Raw genomic sequence first — 22,734 nt, 5'->3', positions numbered from 1 at the left:
AATAGCAGACTCATCTGATATTCTAGGTAAAACTGTAGCAAAACTTTGAATAAAAGAATTATTGAAGTCTTGAAAGCTAAAGTTGCCTCAGATGACTGCACAGCAGTAACATTCGTTAGAAGATTCTTTAAAAAATTCATCACACTCAGCCTTGGTTGGATATAACAGTCACAGCCTTTCTTTCGCATTTTTCTTGTACCAGATACCAATACCAAAAAATACCAGATACCCATTTTCTACCTACATCTCTATCTCTAGTCGTACTCGTAAAATTAATAGTTAAACTAAATAGATAAAACTTTGAAGCTCCCTGAATTGCTGGTAAAAACAACTAACAGTTGAAACACAGATATCACAACATATCTTGTAGGAAAAGGTCCACAACATAAATAGTTTGTAGAAATAATTAGCCAAATATGAAATAGATATAACAAATATGGAATTCTAACCAATTTTTTTAACATAAACGAAAAAATTTCATTACAGGAGTATTATTTGTCGTCATTGTTCATATGTCTAAATAGCCACTTTATTTAATCAATGTGAAATAAATATGGTAATATTTTTTACAAAGATCACATTGTTTATAACCTTGATATGGTATTTCAAAAGACGTATTTATAAGCAGAGATGGAATAAGGTGGCGTCCATTAATCACGTGGGGAGAGAGGGGTATAGTAACATATCACGTGTATTTATTTCTTACCTGATTTTTTAAAAAAATCCAAGCATTAAAAAAAATCAAAAAAATTTACAATTTTTTTTGTAACTAAAAATACACGTAATGTTTGGTGGGGGAGGCGGGGGTGTAATTTTGAATATTACCATGTTTCACCAAGGGGGAAGGGGGGTCCAAAATCCTTTAAAAGTCGGTCACGTGAATAATGGAGTTTGGTAATACATGGTGATATTCAAAATTACCCCCCCCCCCCATTCCCCCGCCAAACATCACGTGTATTTTTATTTACGAGAATATATTGTGAATTTTTTGATTTTTTAAAAAAAAAAATTAAATAATGCTGCGTCAAAATCTATATTTCTTAAATTCTCGAAAAATAAAACTCCTTTTTTGTCTTCATCTCCATCACGTCGGGGTCACCAATGTGGGAGTAGTAATTAATATGAAAGTATAAACTCCACTTGTATAAAAATAAATAAAATTTATTGACTATAAAAATATTACGATATCAAAAAGACAAGTCCAATTGTTTTTTCTCTCATGACTAGCCTGCTTGATTCTCACAAAATATTGAACTTTTAAGAAAAATAGTTAAAAAATAAAGACACGTGATATCTTACTATACCCTTTCCTTCCACACGTGATATTTTGTGATTTTTTGTCAAACTCCCCTTCACCCTAAAAACACTATTGTTTAAATAATTTTAAAAATCACCCTTTTGAAATGTGTATGATTTTTAATTGAGTTGATTCTGAGGACTTACTTCAAAAACTTTTATTGACTTGGTTTATATAGCCAACAAGATTTGTAGGCAGCTTTTTACAAAATGTTACTTCATCACCAACCTCATCCATGAACATATCTTGTAAGAAAAGGGTCAGAACATTCTAGTTATAAATTTTCTTCAGTTAGTTTCAACTAAAGATACCACGTATGTTTAAGAAAATACAAAATGGTTCATTTCAAAATAGTATTTTATAATGAAGTACCCTACTGTATCAAAATGAAGTAACAATCATCATCACTAATTATGATATGGCAGCCTGGTATGTATAAAATGATTCAGATTCAATGTGTGGGATATAGAAAAACTATTTTTCATTGATAATCTTTAATATTAATAAATAATTTTAATTTTATTAAATAACTTGACTCCATATTTGGCTAATTGTTTTACTTTAAAGACAATTTAGGAAAAATTCATCAGTTATCACTTGCAACCGATATTTTACCATTCTCATCCGATATCTTATGATTAGTAAACGTTGTTTCAAAAGTTGAATGTTTCATAAAAGATTCCCGTCCATCCCTACGCCTATACAAAGATATGGTGCACACTGAGGTTTGTGTAGGTTTTCTTTGCAATTGTTTTTTACCTAAACAAAAGTTATTCAATTCCTTCCTGTATCTCGGATGTAATATGGCATAAATAAATGGATCCACACAACTCGCTGTCTTGCAAAATAAAGCTGGAATCATTGACCCTAGTGGACTGATAAGATGTCCATACCCAAAAACACCAAGTAATGCTACAATCGCATAAGGCGTCCAAGCCAGGAACCAGACGCTGATTATCACTATTATGATTATAGCTATTTTAACTTCAGCACCTCTGGCTTTATCCATTCTACGGTTAACCACAAAATTGAACTCCTTCGCCTGTTTTACCACAATCAATATTTTAATATATGAAACCATAATAACTATAAAAGGTATGACCCAGGCGGCTACAAAAAATACTAAAATGAACAACTTTGCATCCATGGTATCAGTCAGATAATCGAAACTACAGCTAGTGAGGTATCCTTCGGGAACATATGATCCAAGTTTGGAATCAGATAGTGGGATTGAAGCAAAAATTAGGCTGTAGAGCCAAATGTAAATCACAGCCCTTCGAGAGTGGGAACGTGACACATTGCTTATAGGTTGTAGAGGATTTGCAATGATCCTTTGGCGATCGTAGGCAATTGCGGACAAGGTGCAGATTGAGGCTGTTCCGGTGAGGCCGCCTACGAATCCATATAGTCTGCAACCTGAAAAGTAAAAGTAAAATGTGAATAAAATAACATAATTTTTATTAAAATCGACAATATTTTAAAATTTGACATTAGTTTGAAGTTTAACGAATCTATTTTTTGAAGTAAAACTTCTTAAGGCGCGACTGGGGTGTAAATCCGTACAAATGCAACAGAAATTGCGTTACGCTCGAACTGTACGTCATTCGCTCTCGATGAAATCATTTCAATATGGGTCGATTATGATTAGTCGTCGTGTATAGAGATCTGTCGTGGTGTGCGCACTGGCATCAACGTTGTATGCGTACCGATATCAACAAGTAAATCGCCCTAGATAAGTAAACATTTTAAAGTTACATCGTAGTACAAATTTTGATTTAAATTCTTGAAAATGATAAAACAAACTAAACATTTGTGCCGTGTACTAAACGTAAGATTATTGATTAGAAATTATTTCTACACTATTCGTAGTCTCTATATTGAAGTTATTAAAATGAAAAATATTTTTTAGGCAAGACAGATATTACAGCTGTTCATACAATGAAATTATATAGTCAGCAAAAAAGTAAAAAAAATACAAGCAGTGTATGAATGTATGTTAATTTTAATTACATGAAGTTCTTCAAACACAATTTTTAGATGATGAGTGAAGTTGCGAAAACAATATTTATTTAGGCGTTGTTTAACATAATCCACTGTGTAAACGAATATTATAGAAGGTATTAATCAGCAATTACTTTATTTCTCCAATGAAGGTTCATTTCTAAATGCTAATTACAATGACAAACCGATCATGTCATATTTGAAGTATGACTTTAATTACATTATTGTGTTTAAATATCACACATATTTTTAATGCTATTATAAATATATAATTTTTAATTTATAATATTAATTTATATTATATAAATGTGTAAAATGGTTGACACTGATAAAATGTGTGCATCACGAATGTTACCATATTACTACATAATAAACATTATTCAGAATTGTTATATGATGTATTTAATTTACTTAAATGCCATCTTGTACAGTAGCAAATAAGTTTTACTTCGATCGTTTTTTTTAATTAAAATTTGCCATACTAGAATATTCAGTAACTGTTCTGACTTCATTATATGGATTTTGTTGACGTTGGCGAAGTATTTATTGACATTTTTATCGAATATATGCAGATATACCCACGAGATGCGTTTTTCTTTTGATGCTTTATTTGAGATCTATAATATCACGTGAAAATTTGACATTAATGCTGCCTGATGCCTGGCTTTGGTGGTTTCGAAAATCGAACCAGCGAACCCAGAACAGGTTTGTGCTAGCCCACGAATCCAAAAATGAGAGTTGCCTTTGAATGTTTATTTGTATCTTTAAAATCGCTTTACCCACTCTTTTAAAATCGTCTTAAAGCATTGTTAATACGAATCCAAAGTTTTCCGAAACTTCCAAAACAGTTCAGTTGTTCTCTTAATATTATGGTACTAGCAAACCGGGCGAACTCCTTTTCACCACCAGATTAAGAGAAAAAATTGCCTGCTGTTGAAATTGAATAAAAATTTGCACAATACACGTGATTGATTAGATGGTGTCCAATTGAAATGTTAGGAAACGAATAACTTATTTTTTATTACTTTTTTGCACAATTTCACAGTGAACACAATGCCGGTTTGTCACATGAAATTAATTGAGCAGAAAACAATGAATAGCTGTCAAACAAATGAGTAGCAGTCAAACAAAAAATATTAGTTTGTAGTACATGCTAAGCATCAGAGATGACGCTGTATGTGAAAAAAGAAAAAGTGTTTTCCGCTTTTTTGTTAAAATCTTTCTTCAATTTTCTTTGCTATAAACCTCACGGAGTCCGAGACCTTTCCAACAAATGCAAAATCGTCGAAATCGGTTCGTGCGTTTAGGAGTCGTATCGTCAGGAAGGAAAACCCGACTTATTTTTATATAATAGATAATTTATCAAAGTTACATAGTTTAACGTAAATACACAACCCGTCATCCAATTTATGCAAATCAATTTACTAGTTATATAAAAATAGTATACAGCAGATTGTTGCTAACAATGAAATTTGATATAAAATTTTTATATGTAACACAATATAATAATATCATATGTATTAAGCAAATCAATGTCATTTATCTTACCTATGCTTCCTAGTGCAGGTCCCTGTAGAATACTGTTGTAAATAAAGATTGGCATTTTCGACATCATGAGAAAATCACTCACAGCCAAATTTACTACCAGAATATTGGAAGGAGTTCGTAAAGATCGGCATCTGCAAAAAGACCAAATCTTAGGTGTTTTTATATGTATTCCATATAACAAAATATATTTGTCTAATATAATAAGAATTTTTTTTTTGTAAATTAGGAATAACACTGATATGAGTGATATGATATTTAGAGATGTAATCAGAGACATAGGACATAGAATCAAAATACTTTTCTTTATGAGAGTCACAATAAAATTATCACGAAACGCTAATGAACTTTATTTAATAAATAATTAATATATATATATATATATACTACTAACTAATAATAATATATAATAATTATAATATATTTTTTACACTCGAATTTTTCGAAGTCGTATTAAAAAAGCGCAAATACGCAAAAAAATTTTTGGCAAAACCTCAATATCTGTTTCTTTTAAGTAGAACAATTTTAAAAAATAAGCTTTATGATTAATTATTAATATTAATATTCGAGATCAAGTTGTAAGCCTTTTATAGCAATTAAAAAACTCCTGAAGCGTTTTCTAATTAAAGTTGCATAATGTTACTTATTTCGCAATTGTTAATTGGTAAAAGTTGTGTGGGTGGTGTCACCAGTTTTGAGTTCAAACTTGGAAAACTTTGCAACTTATGTCGTACCTGTGCAAAAACCATCACTCATAGAGTATTTTTCATAAAAGCATATAAATAATGAATAAATGCAATATTCAAAAGTTTTTGCTCAAAAGAAGAAATATCAAAAAGTTGTAACTTAATAACGGATTAAACTTTATGCGCAGAGTTATCTACCAATCTTAGCACCTAAAGTTAATCATTTTAAAAGTGTATTTTTTGCTTTATTCTTAGAGATTATTGAAGTAAAATTTCTTTAAGCGCGACTAGAATGTAAATCTGTACAAATGCAACGGAAAAGGCGTTACGGCCGAGTCGAGTGCCAATGATTCGTCATTCGCTCTCGATGATATCATTTCTATACGGGTCGATTGTGATTGGTCGTCGGGTCGCGTGAGTAAGATTGCTTTAATTGTATTATAGTGCAAATAATAAAAAAAAGAAAAATCTGACGCGAAAGAGACGTAAGTTTATTGAAGTAATTCGTATTATTCGTGGTTACTATGTATTATTGAGGTTTTTAAAATGTAAATTATTTTTATAGACAAGACAGCTGCTCTAAGAATGAGACTGTATCGCCAGCGAAATAGTAAAAAAAGAGTGCGCGTAAAGTTTACATGCAATTGAAGTAAAACTAATTTGCTATCGTACAAGATGGTATTTATATAATAATAAATTATAAATTATATATTTATAATAGCATTAAAAATATGTATAATATTTAAAAACAATAATGTAATTAAAGTCATAATTCTCATATGACATGATCGGTTTGTCATTGTAATTAGCATTTAGAAATAAACATTCATTAGAGAAATGAAATAATTGCTGATTAATAAACTATATAATAATCGTTCACACAGTGGGTTATGTTAAAAAACGCCTAAATAATTCTCACTTCACTCATCATGTAATAATTGTATTTGAAGAACTTCATGTAATTAAAATTAACATACATTCAATGACTGATGATATTTTGTTTACTTTTTCGCTGGCGATATAATCTCATAGTTTGAACAGCTGTAATATCTGTCTTGCCTAAAAAGGATTTTCCATTTTAATAACTTCAGAGATTTATAGAAGCTACGAATAGTATAGAAATAATTTCTAATCAATAAACTTACGTTTAGTACACGACACAGATGTTTATGTCGGTACGCATACAACGACAGATCTTTATTCACATACGCGACCACTATTCACAATCAACCCGTATAGGAATGATATTATTGGCACTCGACTCTTATCTTATCTTATCCGCAGTAACGCACTTCCGTTGAATTTGTACGGATTTACACCCTAGTCGCGCCTAAAAAAGTTTCACTTCAAAAATAAGCAGTCAATGAATGTATGTTAATTTCAATTACATGAAGCTCTTCAAACACAATTACATGATAAGTGAAATTGTAAAAACAATATTTCTTTGGGCGTCGTTTAACATAATGTTTCTCTGCATTTTTATAAAATCTATTGCTTTAATATTTTTAATATCTATAATATAGGAAATTGTGAAAATAATATTTCTTTGGGCGTCGTTTAACATAATGTTTCTCTGCATTTTTATAGAATCTATTGCTTTAATATTTTTAATATCTATAATATAGATATTAAAAATATTAAAGCAATATAGCTTTATTCTATCCTGCCGAAGATATCTTTTTCAGAATTATATCTCAGACAATTTTGAAAGTTTAGAGAAAGACTACATGTTTTTCGATCATTATGGCTATTAAGTATTAAAAAGTTGCATATTTTTATAAATAATGAAGAATAAATTGATATTCAGATTTATTATTCTAAATAAGTGATCAAGCACAACAATAGTTTGTGTAGCTGTGTATCATTTATATACATATATACTTCATAATGGACATTTATGCAGTTTATTTATTGATAGTGTTAATAAAATTATTCAAGATTGTTATAAGTTCACTGTGTGATCAAATATTATAAAATTTATTAATTAGCAACGACTTCATTTCTCTAATAAAGGTTCAAGTCTTAAATGCTAATTACAATAACAAACCGATCATGTCTAAACTATGATTTTAATTACATTATTACCTTCAAATATTATATATATATATATATATATATATATTTAATGGTATTATAAATATATAATTTATAATTTTTACTATAGAAATGTGAATAGGGGGAAGCCCCGTAGCGCCGGACGGCACCAAGTACCGGACACTCTATTTAACACGTATTATTTAAGCGAGTATAAATCTGGTATGCAAAGATAAAAGTTGTACTTGATTGTTATCCGTAAAATGGTAGAATATTATTAGATTTTTTAACCAATTTTAGTAGGAGCCATCAAATGAACGAAAATGTCTGTCCCTTAGCACCGGACACTAAGTCGTCTCTTAGTGCGGGACAGTAAACATACTGATATTTCTTATGAGAATTTACGTAATTTATTCCAATTATTTAATTTTGTTCTGTATGAGTTCTAACGGTCACTACATACCACCAGTTTTAGTATTTCATAGTTAAAGAATGAAAAGCTTATGCTGAATGCACCAGCTGAGAGCATCGGTGTGGTCCAGCCAAAAGGGGGGATAAATAGTGACTTTTTTTTTGCAATATCTAAGAATAATCGTCAAAAACACATGTGCAGACATTCCAGAGTGTAAAGATGGCTACATATGTGATCAATGCAGGTTATTTTGAAATGTCCGGTACTAGGTGCCACTGTTTAAAATCATCAATCAATTTTTTGATACCAAAGTTTGATTGACAGTATTGATTATTTTTTAGCAAAGATTGCGGTTTTGTTAATTTAGATTGATTTCTAACTTTGTTATCTAACATAAATCATAATTTAATAAACATTTTGTAGAATATTTTTTGATTTACCTATGAATAACCTTAGGTGTCCGCCACTAGGAGACTTACCCCTAATGGTTGTCATTAAAAAATATATGCATCAGGAGTGCTACAATATTACTAATAAACATTATTCAAAATTGTTATATGATGTATACCTTTCAATGCCATTTCGTATAAGAGCATAAAAGTTTTACTTCAAACGCGTGTGAACCTTACGCGCAATCTTTTTTTATTGATGTAACTTCCGATCTTTCAACTTAATTCTTTGACTTTGATAATATCGATTAATATTTTAATATTTCTATTATACATTGCGTTACAAAAGTAGAATATTAGATGTTGTTATCTTCTCGACTTTCATTTGTGTACTTCATATTTACATTCATAAATAATTGTTATGCTCATTATTCTCCAACTTATTAAATATCATGTATTGTATAATACGTTTTATATTAAAAATATCATTGTCTGTTACATATTATGCAATATAGTCAACAAAGTAATAAAATTAACGTTATTCATTAAAAATATATATGAACTTTGAATCTTTGTTAATGAATATTAAATAAGACAAGTTGTATCATGCATGTCAAGATCTAAAACATCAAAGGAACGTTGCCTCGTTATCTAGGTAAAATTAAATTTAATTATTTTGGAGCAGTCATTCTTGAAAACATTTTGAAATGTGTAAGGAATTTATAACGTTAATGGTAGAAAGTTACATTTATTTAGTTTTCAATTTTGAGTAGATCTATTACATGTAATTACACTTATATAATTCTCAAAAAAGCTAGTGGTGCATGGCATCGTGCCTTAAGGCAAATTGCTGGAACTTTTCGTACCAGAATTATATATTCGAGGGAAAAAAAAACAGTCAAATCATTGATTGATGATCAATGATTTACAATAATTGTTTTATACATTTTCAAATAGATAATTATATAATCATTATATATTTTACCTTTCATAAAATATACAGTGACAACCTTATCGTCCAAAACACTTGATGAAGTTTACATTAGCAAGAGGTGTCTAAAGAATCCATCTGAGGATATATTTTTTAAAAAATTTTAAAATTTATATTTGAAGTATAAAACTTTGCAGATTCTTAAAAAATTTGAAAATATTTTTTTTTGTATAAGTAAACTTTAAAAATTTACAATCTTGGTACGGAATTCAACAAAATTGTAACAAAATTAGTATTCATTTTGAAAATTTCTATCGATTTTTTTTTACTTTTTCTTCTGTATCTCCAAAAACGCTAGATTTTGCCTTACCCAAATATTTCACCATATCTTCATTTTGTTATTACAAGTATTACGTTTTTCGAATCATTTAAATCGGGTACTCCATTCTCTTAAAAACTGATCAGTTCAATTCGAATTAGCATTTTTGGCACTTTTTGCCCCGTTTATTCGAAACGGCTGGACCTGTCTTCGCCAAAAACTAATCCGCACGTCTTTTTATCAATATGAATCGACTGTTTTTTGAATAATTCAAATTGGTTGATTCGTGCGCCCGAAATCGTGGACGAAAAATTGTATCCAAACTTATCACTTTTTTCTAAGGTATGCCGAAGTTTTCAGAAACCTTCAAAACGTAAAAATATGCAAAAAATTTCATTTTTGTTTTTTTTTTGCGATTACTATAACGTACCCTACGGGAAGTTAAAACAAGAAATTCTAATTATTTTTATTGATGACTAAATAATTCTTGATTATGAATATAATAAACTTTTCCTTTGAATATGAATTTTTAATCTTTCGGAATAAGTTATAGTAATCTCAAAATATCAAAAAAAAATTTTTTGCATATTTCCACGTTTCAAATGTTTCTGAACATTTTGGAATACCTTAGAAAAAATTGATGTATGTGTGTATGTGTATGCATGTAATTTGAGTCGACGCTTTCGAGAGCATGGATTAACCTATTAAAATAATTCAAAATACATTCCATTTCTATTAATGCAGAAAGTTCTTTGAATCAATTAAATCGAACGCTTAGTTCTCTCCATTTTTTGTACCTTTTGCTAATAACCACTTCTCCCAATCATTACTAATTGAATGTTTCTTAGTTCATTACTAATTGAATGTTTCTTAGTTCATTCCAATCGGATGCTCCGTTCTCTCAAAAACTCGATTTCTATTTTCTGCGCTCTTTGCTCCGTATCTCCGTAACGGCTGGACCTGCCTTTGCCAAAAACTAATCAGCACATCTCCTTATCAATAGAAATCAAATGTTTTTTAAACCATTCAAATCGGTTGATCCGTACGCCCGAAAACGTGGACGAAAAATTGTATCCATACATACATACACACACACATCCATTTTTTCTGAGGTATGCCAAAACGTTCAGAAACCTTCAAAAGTCGAGAAATGTAAAAAATTTCAATTCCGATTTGCGGCCCATTACAATAACTTACCCTACGGGAAGTTAAACATGCCATTTGGTTTTCAATAATGATCATTGGACATATGCACATCAAATTATCAGATATTGAGTACAAATGTTGTTTCCATATTTTTTAGATTTCATACCAGCCTTTTTAATTTATAAAATTCACTTATATGGTTCAGAAAAATGTCCTTCATATGTATTTATGGACTTGAACAATGCAAGAAACATTCGCTTCTTACAGACAACAAGACATCAGGTCAATTTTTGCGAAAGGCAGATATAGTCGTTTCGAAGGCTCGGAGCGCAAAGGGTGCAAAAAGTAGAAATAGTAAAGATTAGAATAATACAAAAATTATTTTGCTTGTCTATTTTAATCTCCCACAATTTGATCTAATACTATCAATCTATGTAATACTAAATTGTATGCCGTTTAATAATTTATATTAAGTCTCCACACCTTTCTGTAGGTAAGTTATAGAAATTGCAAAAAATTGAAAATGAAAACTTTGTAGTGCCGCAAAAAATATAATTTCCCAACTCATATCTAGATATACTGTTTACGATTGGATATGCTTATTTAATATAATTTAAATAGATTCAGTTTTGTAAATTAAACTGAATCAAAGTTTTGTAAAATTAAACTCATATCAGTGGAATGACAAATCTCAAGTTAATAATAGTTATTACAATACCTTATACATAATTCCTATGGAATAGATGTGTAATTATTCCAATGGAAGTTATATGGTTTCATGATTATCCGCGGATTATACGAACAATTCATATCTATTTATGAAGGAATACTGTTAATACAGAATACTATTTGCACTAATTGTACAACTTGATGATTATTAAAGATAAGTTCAGTCGTTTACTAGGTTGTGCTAATGGAGTTCATGGAATTAACATTCTAAAATATCATTAGTCTTACGAAAAGTGAGTTGATCGTTTTAAGCTATATATATATACACATTTTCTTAAGAAATTTTAATCCAATAATGAGAATGAAGAACTAGCCAAAAGTTAGTACTCAATAAATATATTTACTTTATTTATGTGTACTAATATTCATCAGAATGTACTTATCAGATATATGGTAAAGCGTACTAAATTCAATCACTAACTGTTTTTATTATGAAGTTTTTAATATGAATATTTTCTGAAACTGTATTAAACAGATTTTTACAATAACTTTTATTAACTTGATTAAGTTAAAATTTAATTCAAGGCTTCATTTGTTTGTGTTATTTATAAATAATTTATATATATATATATATATATATATACTAGATGACCAGTTGTCCTGTACCCACAATTCAAAAGTTCCATTTTTTTAATAACCTATCCTATCTTTTTAATATCATATTTGATGTCCTGCCTTTGTGATTCATTTATGGTCTTAGTATGGTCAGTATAAGATTTTCAAAAAACTAGTGGAACGCATGGCATCGTGCCTTAAGACAAATTGCTGGAACCTCCCGTACCAAAAATTATTTTTTTTAAAAAAGATTAACTGGTGACGCCACTGACTATTACATGCGTCGATAATAATAATATAGTCGCCATCTCGGGGTTACAATATGTCAACTGATCTGTTCCTTTCTAATCCAGACTACCTGTCTCTTTCCTTCCAAAACTTTGACCTACGACTTCCGACATGTGGTCAGTCTATTTCGTTTCGAGTTGATTCCCAGTTCACTTCGCTTTCAGTGCATTCGTTTCGAGTTGATTTCCAGTTCACTTCGCTTCCAGTGCATTCTATTCGAGTTGATTTCCAGTTCACTTCGCTTCCAGTGCATTTTCAGTTCGGGTTCTATCTAGTTCCGTATTCAATTCGATTCCAATGCGTTATCAGTACGCTTACAGCTTGCTTTCTTTCTTTGGTTCAGTTTCGAGTTTCCTTCCGAGTCAGTCGAGTTTAGAAGTTTTGTTGAGTTTCCTTTTATTGGCCAAAGTGAGGTCATTTTTTAGTTTGTTATTATCATTGAAGAAGAACGTTTTTAGTTTCCATATACAGTCCACGAATACCAGCCATCCGTGTGGTCTACTGATTGAATCAAGGCCACACCATTAACATTTTTGAAAAAAATTCACTCTGAAAAATTAGATTTTTGAGAAACTATAAATTTTTGACAAAAATTTACTTTTTTTGAAAAAAAGACTTTTTGAAGAAAAGTGTATTTTGAAATATTTTGGAAATTCTGAACTTTTTTTTCAAAGCAATCATACTGCTTTAGCCGCATAGAGACAAAATATCGAAGCCCGTAAGCGCCGCGCCGCCGTCTAACGGATAAGCATTGATACGGAACCCATAGAAATGTAAACAAAATTTATACTTATTGTTAAAATCTCTATGAAATATCCGATAATTTATGTGCATATGTCTAATGATCATTTTTGACCGCCAGGTAGCATTTTTTTTTTACTTTTTTTACTGGATCTCCGAAACCGCTGGACCTGCCTGAAAATTTAATCAGTTCTTCATCTTGTTAATACAAGTAAAATGTTTTTTGAATTATTCAAATCGGACGCTCCGTTCTCTTAAAAAGTAAGTTACCGTTTTTGGCACTTTTTTCCCCATATCTTCGGAACGGCTAGATCTGCCTTCGCCAAAAACTAATTAGCACGTACGTGCTAAGGAGAGCGCGCTCTCCTTATCAATACGAATCGAATGTTTTGAATTATTCAAATCGCTTCATCCGTGTTCCCGAAATCGTCGACAAAAATTTGTATCCGAACACACATACACACACACACATACATCCATTTTTTCTAAGGTATGCCAAAATATTCAGAAACCTCTGAAACGTAAAAAAATATAAAAAATTCCATTTTTGATTTTTTGCGATTACTATAACTTACCTTACGGGGAGTTAAAAATAATATAGTATCTGCGGTAAAAATTATATGGCATTATACTGTCCGCCAAGACATAACATTTCTCATGAAAAATTTAGTGAATTCTTTACATCTTTGGGACCAATATTTTTAGCTGGAGGAGATTATAACGCTAAACATTGTTCATGGGGTTCGAGATTAAGCAATCCAAGAGGTAAGCAACTTTATAAATCCATGGTTAACTGCAGACTTAAACACTTATCAACAGGTGAACCAACTTACTGGCCTGGAGACACTTCTAAAATTCCAGACCTTCTAGACTTTTGTATATTCAAGGGTATATTAGATGAACAATTAAAAGCTGAATCAAGTCTTGACTTATCTTCTGACCACACTCCAATCATTGTTACATTTAGCTCAAAGTTCAAATTGCAATCTAAAAGTCCATCATTAACAAATAAAAAAACTAATTGGGAATTATTATATGCTGCAAAGTACCTCTAAAAAGTACAGATGATATTGATAATGCAATAGGTATTCTCAATAAAAATATCACTGATGCGGCTCGCTATTCTACACCCACAAATGATATTGTTGAGCGATTTTTCTGTCCATTCGAAGCTAAAAGACTCATAGCCTGTAAAAGAAAACTGCGTAGAAGGTGGCAAAATACTCATTTTCCGGATGACAAAGCTAAACTGAATAAAGCTATTAAGGAACTTAAACCATATTTGTTTGATTTAAAAAATAAACATATGGAGTCCTACTTAAGTGATTTGTCTGTTCATGACCATTCCATTTGGAAAGCCACGAAAAATATGAGAAGACCAACCTCCACGGTATCTCCAATTAGAAATGATGATGGTTCTTGGTCTAGATCAGCAGAAGACAAGGTTATTACCTTTGCAAATCACCTGGAAAAGGTCTTCACTCCTCATCCTTGTAATGTACCTAACGATCAATTTATCACAGATTACTTGAACGACAGTAATTTCACAGACGAACCCATTCCAAAAATTAAGTATTCTGAAGTGCTCTACGAGATTAGTAACACTAAATTGGAAAAAACTCCTGGTAATGATGCGATTACATTTGGTCTAATAAAACACCTTCCTGATAAAGGTAAGAGATTTTTAACTATATTATTTAATGCCATAATACGGCTGAAGTATTTTCTTTCATCGTGGAAATTGGCGAAAATAATCTTAATTCTTAAGCCTGGAAAAAATCCTACTGATGCAGTTTCCTACCGGCCCATTAGTCTTCTGTCTTGCCTCTCAAAAATTTTTGAAAAAGTTATTCACAAAAGAATCATAAATATTTGAGAAGATAACAATTTTATGCCAAAACATCAATTTGAGTTCATTAGACAACACTCAACAGTAGAACAAATACATAGAGTTGTGGATTTCATTTATAAAGCCTTTCACTTGAAAAAATATTGTTCAGCCCTTTTTCTTGACATCAGTCAGGCGTTTGATAAAGTTTGGCATAACGGCTTATTGTACAAATTAAAGAAGAATTTACCATACAACTATTATCTGCTCCTGAAATCATATCTGTGTGATAGAAGGTTCTTTGTCAGTTTTAATGATGCTTCATCTAATGTTAAAAATATTTCTTCCGGAGTTCCCCAAGGTAGTGTTCTTGGTCCGCTGCTTTACATTATATATACTGCTGATATACCTACAAATGCAGAAACCATGATTGCTACCTTTGCAGATGACACGGGAATTCTAGCTCAACATGACAACCAATTGCTTGCCTCGGAAATTCTACAGAAAATGTAGATGAAGTAGAAAAGTGGATGAAACTATGGAGAATAAAAGTGAATAACTCTACGTTACTTTTACCTTAAGACAAGGTTCATGCCCCCCAGTTAGATTGAATGGTGATTTGGTTCCTGTATCCAATGTTGATAATTTCTGGGATTACATTTAGATAGAAGATTAACCTGGCATGAACATATTCTAAAGAAGCGTCAGCAGCTTGAATTAACACGTAGACAACTAAATTGGTTAATGGGCTGGAAATCACAAGTCACAATAGAAAATAAACTCTTAATCTACAAGACAATAATTAAACCAATATGGTCCTATGGTTTACAACTATGGGGTGCGGCCAGTAAATCGAATATAACTATTCTACAAAGGTTCCAAAACAAAATTTTGAAAGAAATCGTGAATGCTCCAAAATATGTATCCAACTGGTTGATACATCAAGATCTCAGAATCCGAACTATAGATGAAGAAATTAATCTAAAGAATATTTTGCATTTTAATAACTTCAAAAATTTATAGAAACTACAAATAATATAAAAATATTTTCTAATCAATGTTCAATTTGTTTTATTATTTTCAAGGAATAGGGTGAAATATTCTTCCGATTTTTCATTAAATCAACATTTGTACTACGAGTAACTTTGAAATGTTCGCATACATAAAACATAAAATCGGTACGCATACAACGACAGATGTCTATTCACATACACGACGTCTTATCGCAATCGAACAGTATAGAAATGTTATCATCGAGAGCGAATGACGAATCATTGGTACTCGACTTGGCCGTAACGCACTTCCGTTGCATTTGTACGGAGTTACACCCTAGTCGCGCCTAAAGAAGTTTTACTTCAACAATATCACACTTGATTTTACCACACAACATAAATGCTTCAATAATTTAGTCCAAGGATGAGCAACCAGCGGCCCGCGGGCCGCATGCGGCCCGCCGGAGGTTTTTCTGCGGCCCGCCAAGCATTTCTCAACCACAGATTATTTTTCTAGATATTTTATCAAATACGGCTGTAAAGGCTAATTTTGTTGTCAATCAAATACTGGTAAGAACTGTTGTTCGCAGAAATAGCATTTCCTGATAAAATAAATATTAGTTCAACAATATTGCAAGAAAAATTGAGAACTTGTCGCGAGATTTAAATTATCGTGAATTTAAAGACTTACTGACAGTTTAAATTCAAAGCTAACAAAATAGCTGTCTTCATGTATATGTTTTCTTCGCCATTTACCATGCAAAATAATACAGATTTAGAAAATGTATTTTTTCAGTAACCATCGCATTTGTTTATGAATCTCATGTCAGCCCTAAAAAATTTTCGCTTTTGAAAAAAAAACAAATCAAATTATGATAAATTATTTTTTTGGAAGTACGTATGTATGCAAACAATTACCCAGGTTCACAAAAGAAAAGTGGCTGGATAATAATTCATTCATTCAGAAAAATGCGAGATTGAAAATTGTGCCAGTTTTCAAATGCTTTTCCATATTTAGTGTCCCAATTTTGACTATAGATTTATCTTCAGCGAAAAATACCAAATCCAGACATTTTTTTTGTGGATCTGTATTAATCTGTGTTAAATTCCAACCATGAAATTCATAAAAAATTACCACCCATCAAAACTGAGTAAAACATATCAAAGATTCATACGTGTCGCTACTTTCCGCATTAAAAAATAATAAAGAACAAAATTTAAAAAAAACGGCTGATATTGATCAGCTTATATAAAAAAGAAGTGCCTAATTTCTTACTAAAGTTTTCAAGCTAATTAGTTTTCCTGTTTAACTATTATTTGTTCTTATTTTGTATTCATATTTATAAACATTTATAGTATACACTCGTAATTATATAAAATATATACTTTTTCAATTTTGTATTTTTGTTCTTTTCTTGTGGCAATTTTGTAATTTTATTGCAATTACATGATTTCCGCGCTCAGTCAACCAATCTTTTGACTTCATTTTAGTTCAGATTTTTGAGTTTATGAAAAAGCTTCAGTTTTATTTAAAAAGAAAAAGCAATTTATTTTTATCATGGGTTGTACGAACGTAATATTACTTTAAAATTTTGTTCTTTATTTTAATTTTTTTTAATGCGGGATGGAAAACTACATACAACTCGAAATTTTCATTATTTTATAATAGTCGTTTTAGTAGTCCAATCATTTTTTATTTAGCTCGGTAATCGATCAATTAGCTGTTATTGAATTTTTGTGAATGTTTTTAATTGAAATTCGATCAAGATTTTTCTGAGCTTATAAAAATGCTTAAATTTATCCGCTCTATCCGCATTTGAAATACAATTCTTAGATATTGGCAGCGAAATGGTTACCTCCGATAAAACTAACTGATTTGCTGGCTTATCCTACTGTACAAATATTTCCCGATGTACATTAGAAGTACATAGTTTTTGAATGTCTTGCAGAAGGAGCAATTCTAGCAAAAAAAAATTAGAAATTTAATATTAAAATCTGAAGATAGAACTGTTTTTGAGAGAAAACAGAAAAAAAATTTCAGGGTTATTGAAATCTCACTCGTTTCGCTAAGCATAGTATGTATGTATGTATATGAAATATGTATGTTAGTATTTTAGCGTTGTAGTGGATAAATTATCGATGAAATTTGTGTTAGCTGTCCTTCTCATTTATATATCACATATTCATACATTCAGAATTAGTTAATCATTTCTAATACTAATGATTTCTAAAAATGTTTTCTGTAACTAAACGTTTGCCGGGTCAGCTAGAGTATATAAATTACGTGCGGCCCGCCATAAAATTTTGAAAAACAAATTGGCCCGCGGGTTAAAAAGGTTGCTCGCCCTTGATTTAGTCTATAATTTTCATAAACTCGTACGATATATTAGTTGCTTTTTGGCAATTATAATTTCTAAAGTACATTTTTATTACTAATAATTTATTAAACATTATTGTTTATGTTCAAATCTAAGGTGAATTAATTTGTAAAGGCTAGTTCATATGATCACTTTTCAATCTAAGATCAACTTGCTAAATATTCCATATCCAAGCCAAATAAATGATTTTTTAACGCATGAAACAAAATTCTAAATCATTTTTTTAATAAGTAGAAAATCTTTTTATATTGTTAAATAATATAGTAAAGTAAACCCAAATGCAACATGCATAGGTTTAACATAATAATGTATATGCAATTTTGGACTTATTGCGTTATTTATTAAATTGAATTATATAATTTTTTTTGCCAAACATATACTGTATCTTATATTATCTTAATTTCTGGCACATCTCAGGCGCTTTTTGGCATTAATAGTGTAGACATTGCATTTTTTCTATATATTGTATTCTAATATTATCTAGGCTCACAATTTCAGCTAAATTCAAATTGCAAGTGAATTGACATGCCTAGCGGATGATGGTTCAAATGTTTTCAATGTCAAACAATAATAAGTGGTTATCTGTAATTTTTGCCATTTATTTCTACAATATTACTATAGTTTTATCGTTAATTAAATCTTAAAAATTCCTCTGACAAACTCTAATAAAATTATCAAAATCCGAGTAACCGTTTAGAAGAAGTATCAAATCATACACCAGTACTGAAAAATTTTATATATAAGATGTGTGTGTTTTATATATGAAATATGTGTGGTTTATCGTGTGGTTAAAAATATATAATATAAAGTTTTCAATTTTACATTCAGAATTTCATTTGGTTTTTATTTATTTGTTGTGTTAGAACGGATGAATGATAATATATGTTTAAAATTCGAAACGTACAGAATACATATGTTTTTTAGTGTTTATTTATTTTTGACAAATTGGCTGCTGTTAAATGAATAAATAAATAAATATAATATATAATTAAAATGCAAAATTATGTCTACATTTTAAAATACATTGGATGTATGATATTATTTTAAATTAAAAATCAATAATTTGCATATTTAGAATAAATTATATAAAGTTGTCAACCATAACATATTGCGCAAAATGTAATATAATTCAATTATATAATGAAATGAAGAGGTTCATTTATAATTTGAAAAAAAGCTATGCTAATATACATATATATTTACATATAATTTTATGTGTGATTTAATTTAATTGAGATTCGCATTTCATCAAATATATAGAACAATACTTCAAATATATTTTTTCCAGCCATTTCTGCGTACATGCCAAAATTAAATTTGCATATTCCAATAATATTATAGGCTTTTGTCTAGTCTAGAGCATGGATTTGAAATAATATGACATACATATAATAGAAGAGACCGGAGATTAATTTTAAATTCATAATTCAGATTATATATTTATTTTTAGATCTTTAGTCAAATTTAATAAATAAACTAGTGGGGTGTACGGCATCGTGCAGTAAGGCAAATTGCTGGAACTTCCCGTACCGTAAAGAAATGTTCGAGGAATATTGAATGTTTTCAAATAGATTATTATCAATATTGTAACATTGTCTTATATTTATAAGAATTATATAAACTGAATTGTAAAGTTGAAATTATTAGTTTGAAGTATATCAGAACTTTAGACAGAAACAGAAATAAAATCTGAATTATTTTCGATATACAAAAAAAAATTTTTTTCATATATTTTTTTTTATTTTCAAAATCAATTATTTTGTTAAAACAAGCAGAAAGTTCTTTGAATCATTCAAATCAGACGCTTAGTTCTTTCAAAAACAGCCATTTTTTGCAGATTTAGCTCTACTACTAACTACTTCTTCCAATCATTACTAATTGAATGTTTTTCAGATCATTCAAATCGGATGCTCCGTTCTCTCAAAAACTCGATTTATATTTCTGCACTTTTTGTTTCAATCCTCCGTAACGGCAGGACCTGCCTTTGCCAAAAACTAATCAGCGCATCTCCCTATCAATAGGAATCGAATGTTTTTTGAATCATTCGAATCGATTGATCCGTGCGCCCGGAAACGCGACGGAAATTTGTATCCATACATACATACATACACACACATCCATTTTTTTTGTGGTATGCCAAAATGTTCAGAAACCTTCAAAACATCGAGAAATGTAAAAATTTTCAATTTCTATTTTTGGCCCGTTACAATGTCGGGACATCTAGTATATATATATATATATATATATTATATATATGTGTGTGTGCGTGTGTGTGTGTATTTTTACGCTGATAAAATATATCTTTTAATGGAGTTAATTTATCGAGATCGATCAATTCATTAAAAACCGTTTTGCTAGCATTTTTTAAAATTTAATTATTTCGAGTGATATATATCCAACTATTCTTTCGTGCAATAGTACAATTAGCAAAATCCAAAATATAGAATATAAAAAAATAAAAAAATAAAAACTATGTAAAAAACTGAATTAGACATTTGTATTTGATTTTAAACGCAATTTAAATTTAACCACTGTGCTCGCCAATTTAGTTTCTCAACTAGCTGTAAGTGGAATTCTGTCTTGAGGCAATTATGGCATCGTGCCTTAAGGCAAATTGCTGGAACTTCCCGTACCGTAACGAAATGTTCGTGGAATACTGAATGTTTTCAAATAGATTATTATAAATATTGTAACATTGTCTAATATTTATAAGAATTATATAAACTGAATTGTAGAGTTTAAATTATTTGTAAAGTATATTAGAACTATAGTCAGAATTAAAAATAAAATCTGAAATATTTTCGATATACAAAAAACTAAAAAAAAAAAAAAAATTGGAACAAAATTTTCTTTTCCAAAATGAATTATTTTGTTAAGACAAGCAGAAAGTTTTTTGAATCATTTAAATCGGACGCATAGTTCTCTCAAAAATTGCCATTCTTTACATATTTAGCTCCGTATCTTCAAAATGGCTGGGCCTGCCTTTGCCAAAAACTAATAAACACTTCTCCAATCATTACTAATTGAATGTTTTTTAGATCATTCAAATCGGATACTCCGTTCTCTCAAAAATTCGATTTCTATTTTCTGCACTCTTTGCTCCGTATCTCCAAAACGGCTGGACCTGCCTTTGCCAAAAACTAATCAGCTCTTTTTCCTATCGATAGGAATCGAATGATTTTTGAACCATTCAAATCGGTTGATCCGTGCGCCCGAAAACGTGACTGAAAATTTGTATCCATACATACATACACACACACACACACACATCCATTTTTTCTGAAGTATGCTAAAACGTTCAGAAACCTTCAAAACGTCGAGAAATGTAAAAAATTTCAATTCCGATTTTCGGCCCATTACAATAACTTACCCTACGGGAAGTTAAATATGTTTCAATGTTATATTTTAATTATTATTTATTTAATTATGTGTTGAATTCAATATTTAATTCAATACTAGTGTAATTTGTTATTATATATTATATATTATATATTATATATTATATATATATAACTTTCCGTATGGTAAATTATAGAATCACAAAAAAAGTCGTAAATAAAATTTTTGGGTAGCTTTACGTTCCAAACGTTTCTAAAGATTTTTGCTGTACAAAAATTGATGTTTGTCAGTGTGTAGTATGTATATACGTGCGGATGCAAGTTTTCTCCGACGCTTTTAAAAGCAGGGATCAACGGATTCAAATAAAAAAAAACATTCGATTTCTATTGATGGAAATGCGTGCTGATTACTTTATGGCAAAGGAAGGTGCAGCAGTTTAAAAGGTAATTAAGTGCAAAAAATGGCTTTACAATTCTTAAGACAATAAAGCGTCTGATTTGAATGATTCAAAAAACATGTCACTTGTATAAACGGATTAAAGAAATGACTAAAATTGGGAAGGCAGGTCCAGCGGTTTCCAAGATAAATGCCATAAATGATTATTAGGCATTGCACCAATTTAACTGTTCAAAAATTTACCTTATACAAATTTACCTGTTTTTTAATTTGTTTATGTTTATTAATGTTTATTATTGTTTATTAATTATTTTTTTATTTTGTTTATGTTTATTATAATGTTTATTATAGTTTATTAGTATTACTGTTTATTGATTTACCTATCAACCTGTTTATCAATTCACCATTTTAACTGTCAACCAATTTAGCTGTCAACATATTCACCTGTCCACATATTCGTCTATCCACCAGTTTTTCTGTCTACCATTTTATATATTCTCAAATTTTCCTGTCACCAGTTTACCTATCTACCAATCTACCTGTTTACTTGTTCATCTGTCTACGTAAGTATCTCCTAAACTATTTATATGTTTACCTGTCTGCCTGTCTACCTGACATAAAAATATGCTGAAAAAGTCTTTGTGGCGACCAACTCATACCACTTGGCTTCAATCAAAACATCCAAAACCTCGTCTTACTATTTACCTAACAATTTCCCAAACACACAA

General features: G+C 30.0%; 1 protein-coding gene across 1 annotated transcript in view; it reads right to left on the bottom strand.

The window, feature by feature from the left end:
• Positions 1–1,883: 1,883 nt before the first annotated feature.
• LOC113389303 (opsin, ultraviolet-sensitive-like) overlaps positions 1,884–22,734 on the bottom strand; it is a 367,582-nt gene continuing 346,731 nt past the window's right edge. Inside the window, exons 3-4 of the mRNA XM_026626350.1 lie at positions 4,847–4,977; positions 1,884–2,713 (exon numbers count right to left, since the gene is read on the bottom strand). Coding sequence (XP_026482135.1) covers positions 1,884–2,713; positions 4,847–4,977 — 961 coding nt within the window. The remainder of the gene's footprint in view (positions 2,714–4,846; positions 4,978–22,734) is intronic.

The sequence above is a fragment of the Ctenocephalides felis genome, unplaced genomic scaffold, assembly GCF_003426905.1.
Source record: "Ctenocephalides felis isolate EL2017-DRISC unplaced genomic scaffold, ASM342690v1 CF-g0.4_SCAFFOLD_03573, whole genome shotgun sequence".
Lineage (NCBI taxonomy): Eukaryota > Metazoa > Arthropoda > Insecta > Siphonaptera > Pulicidae > Ctenocephalides > Ctenocephalides felis.
This window is presented reverse-complemented; position numbering and strand designations above follow the sequence as displayed.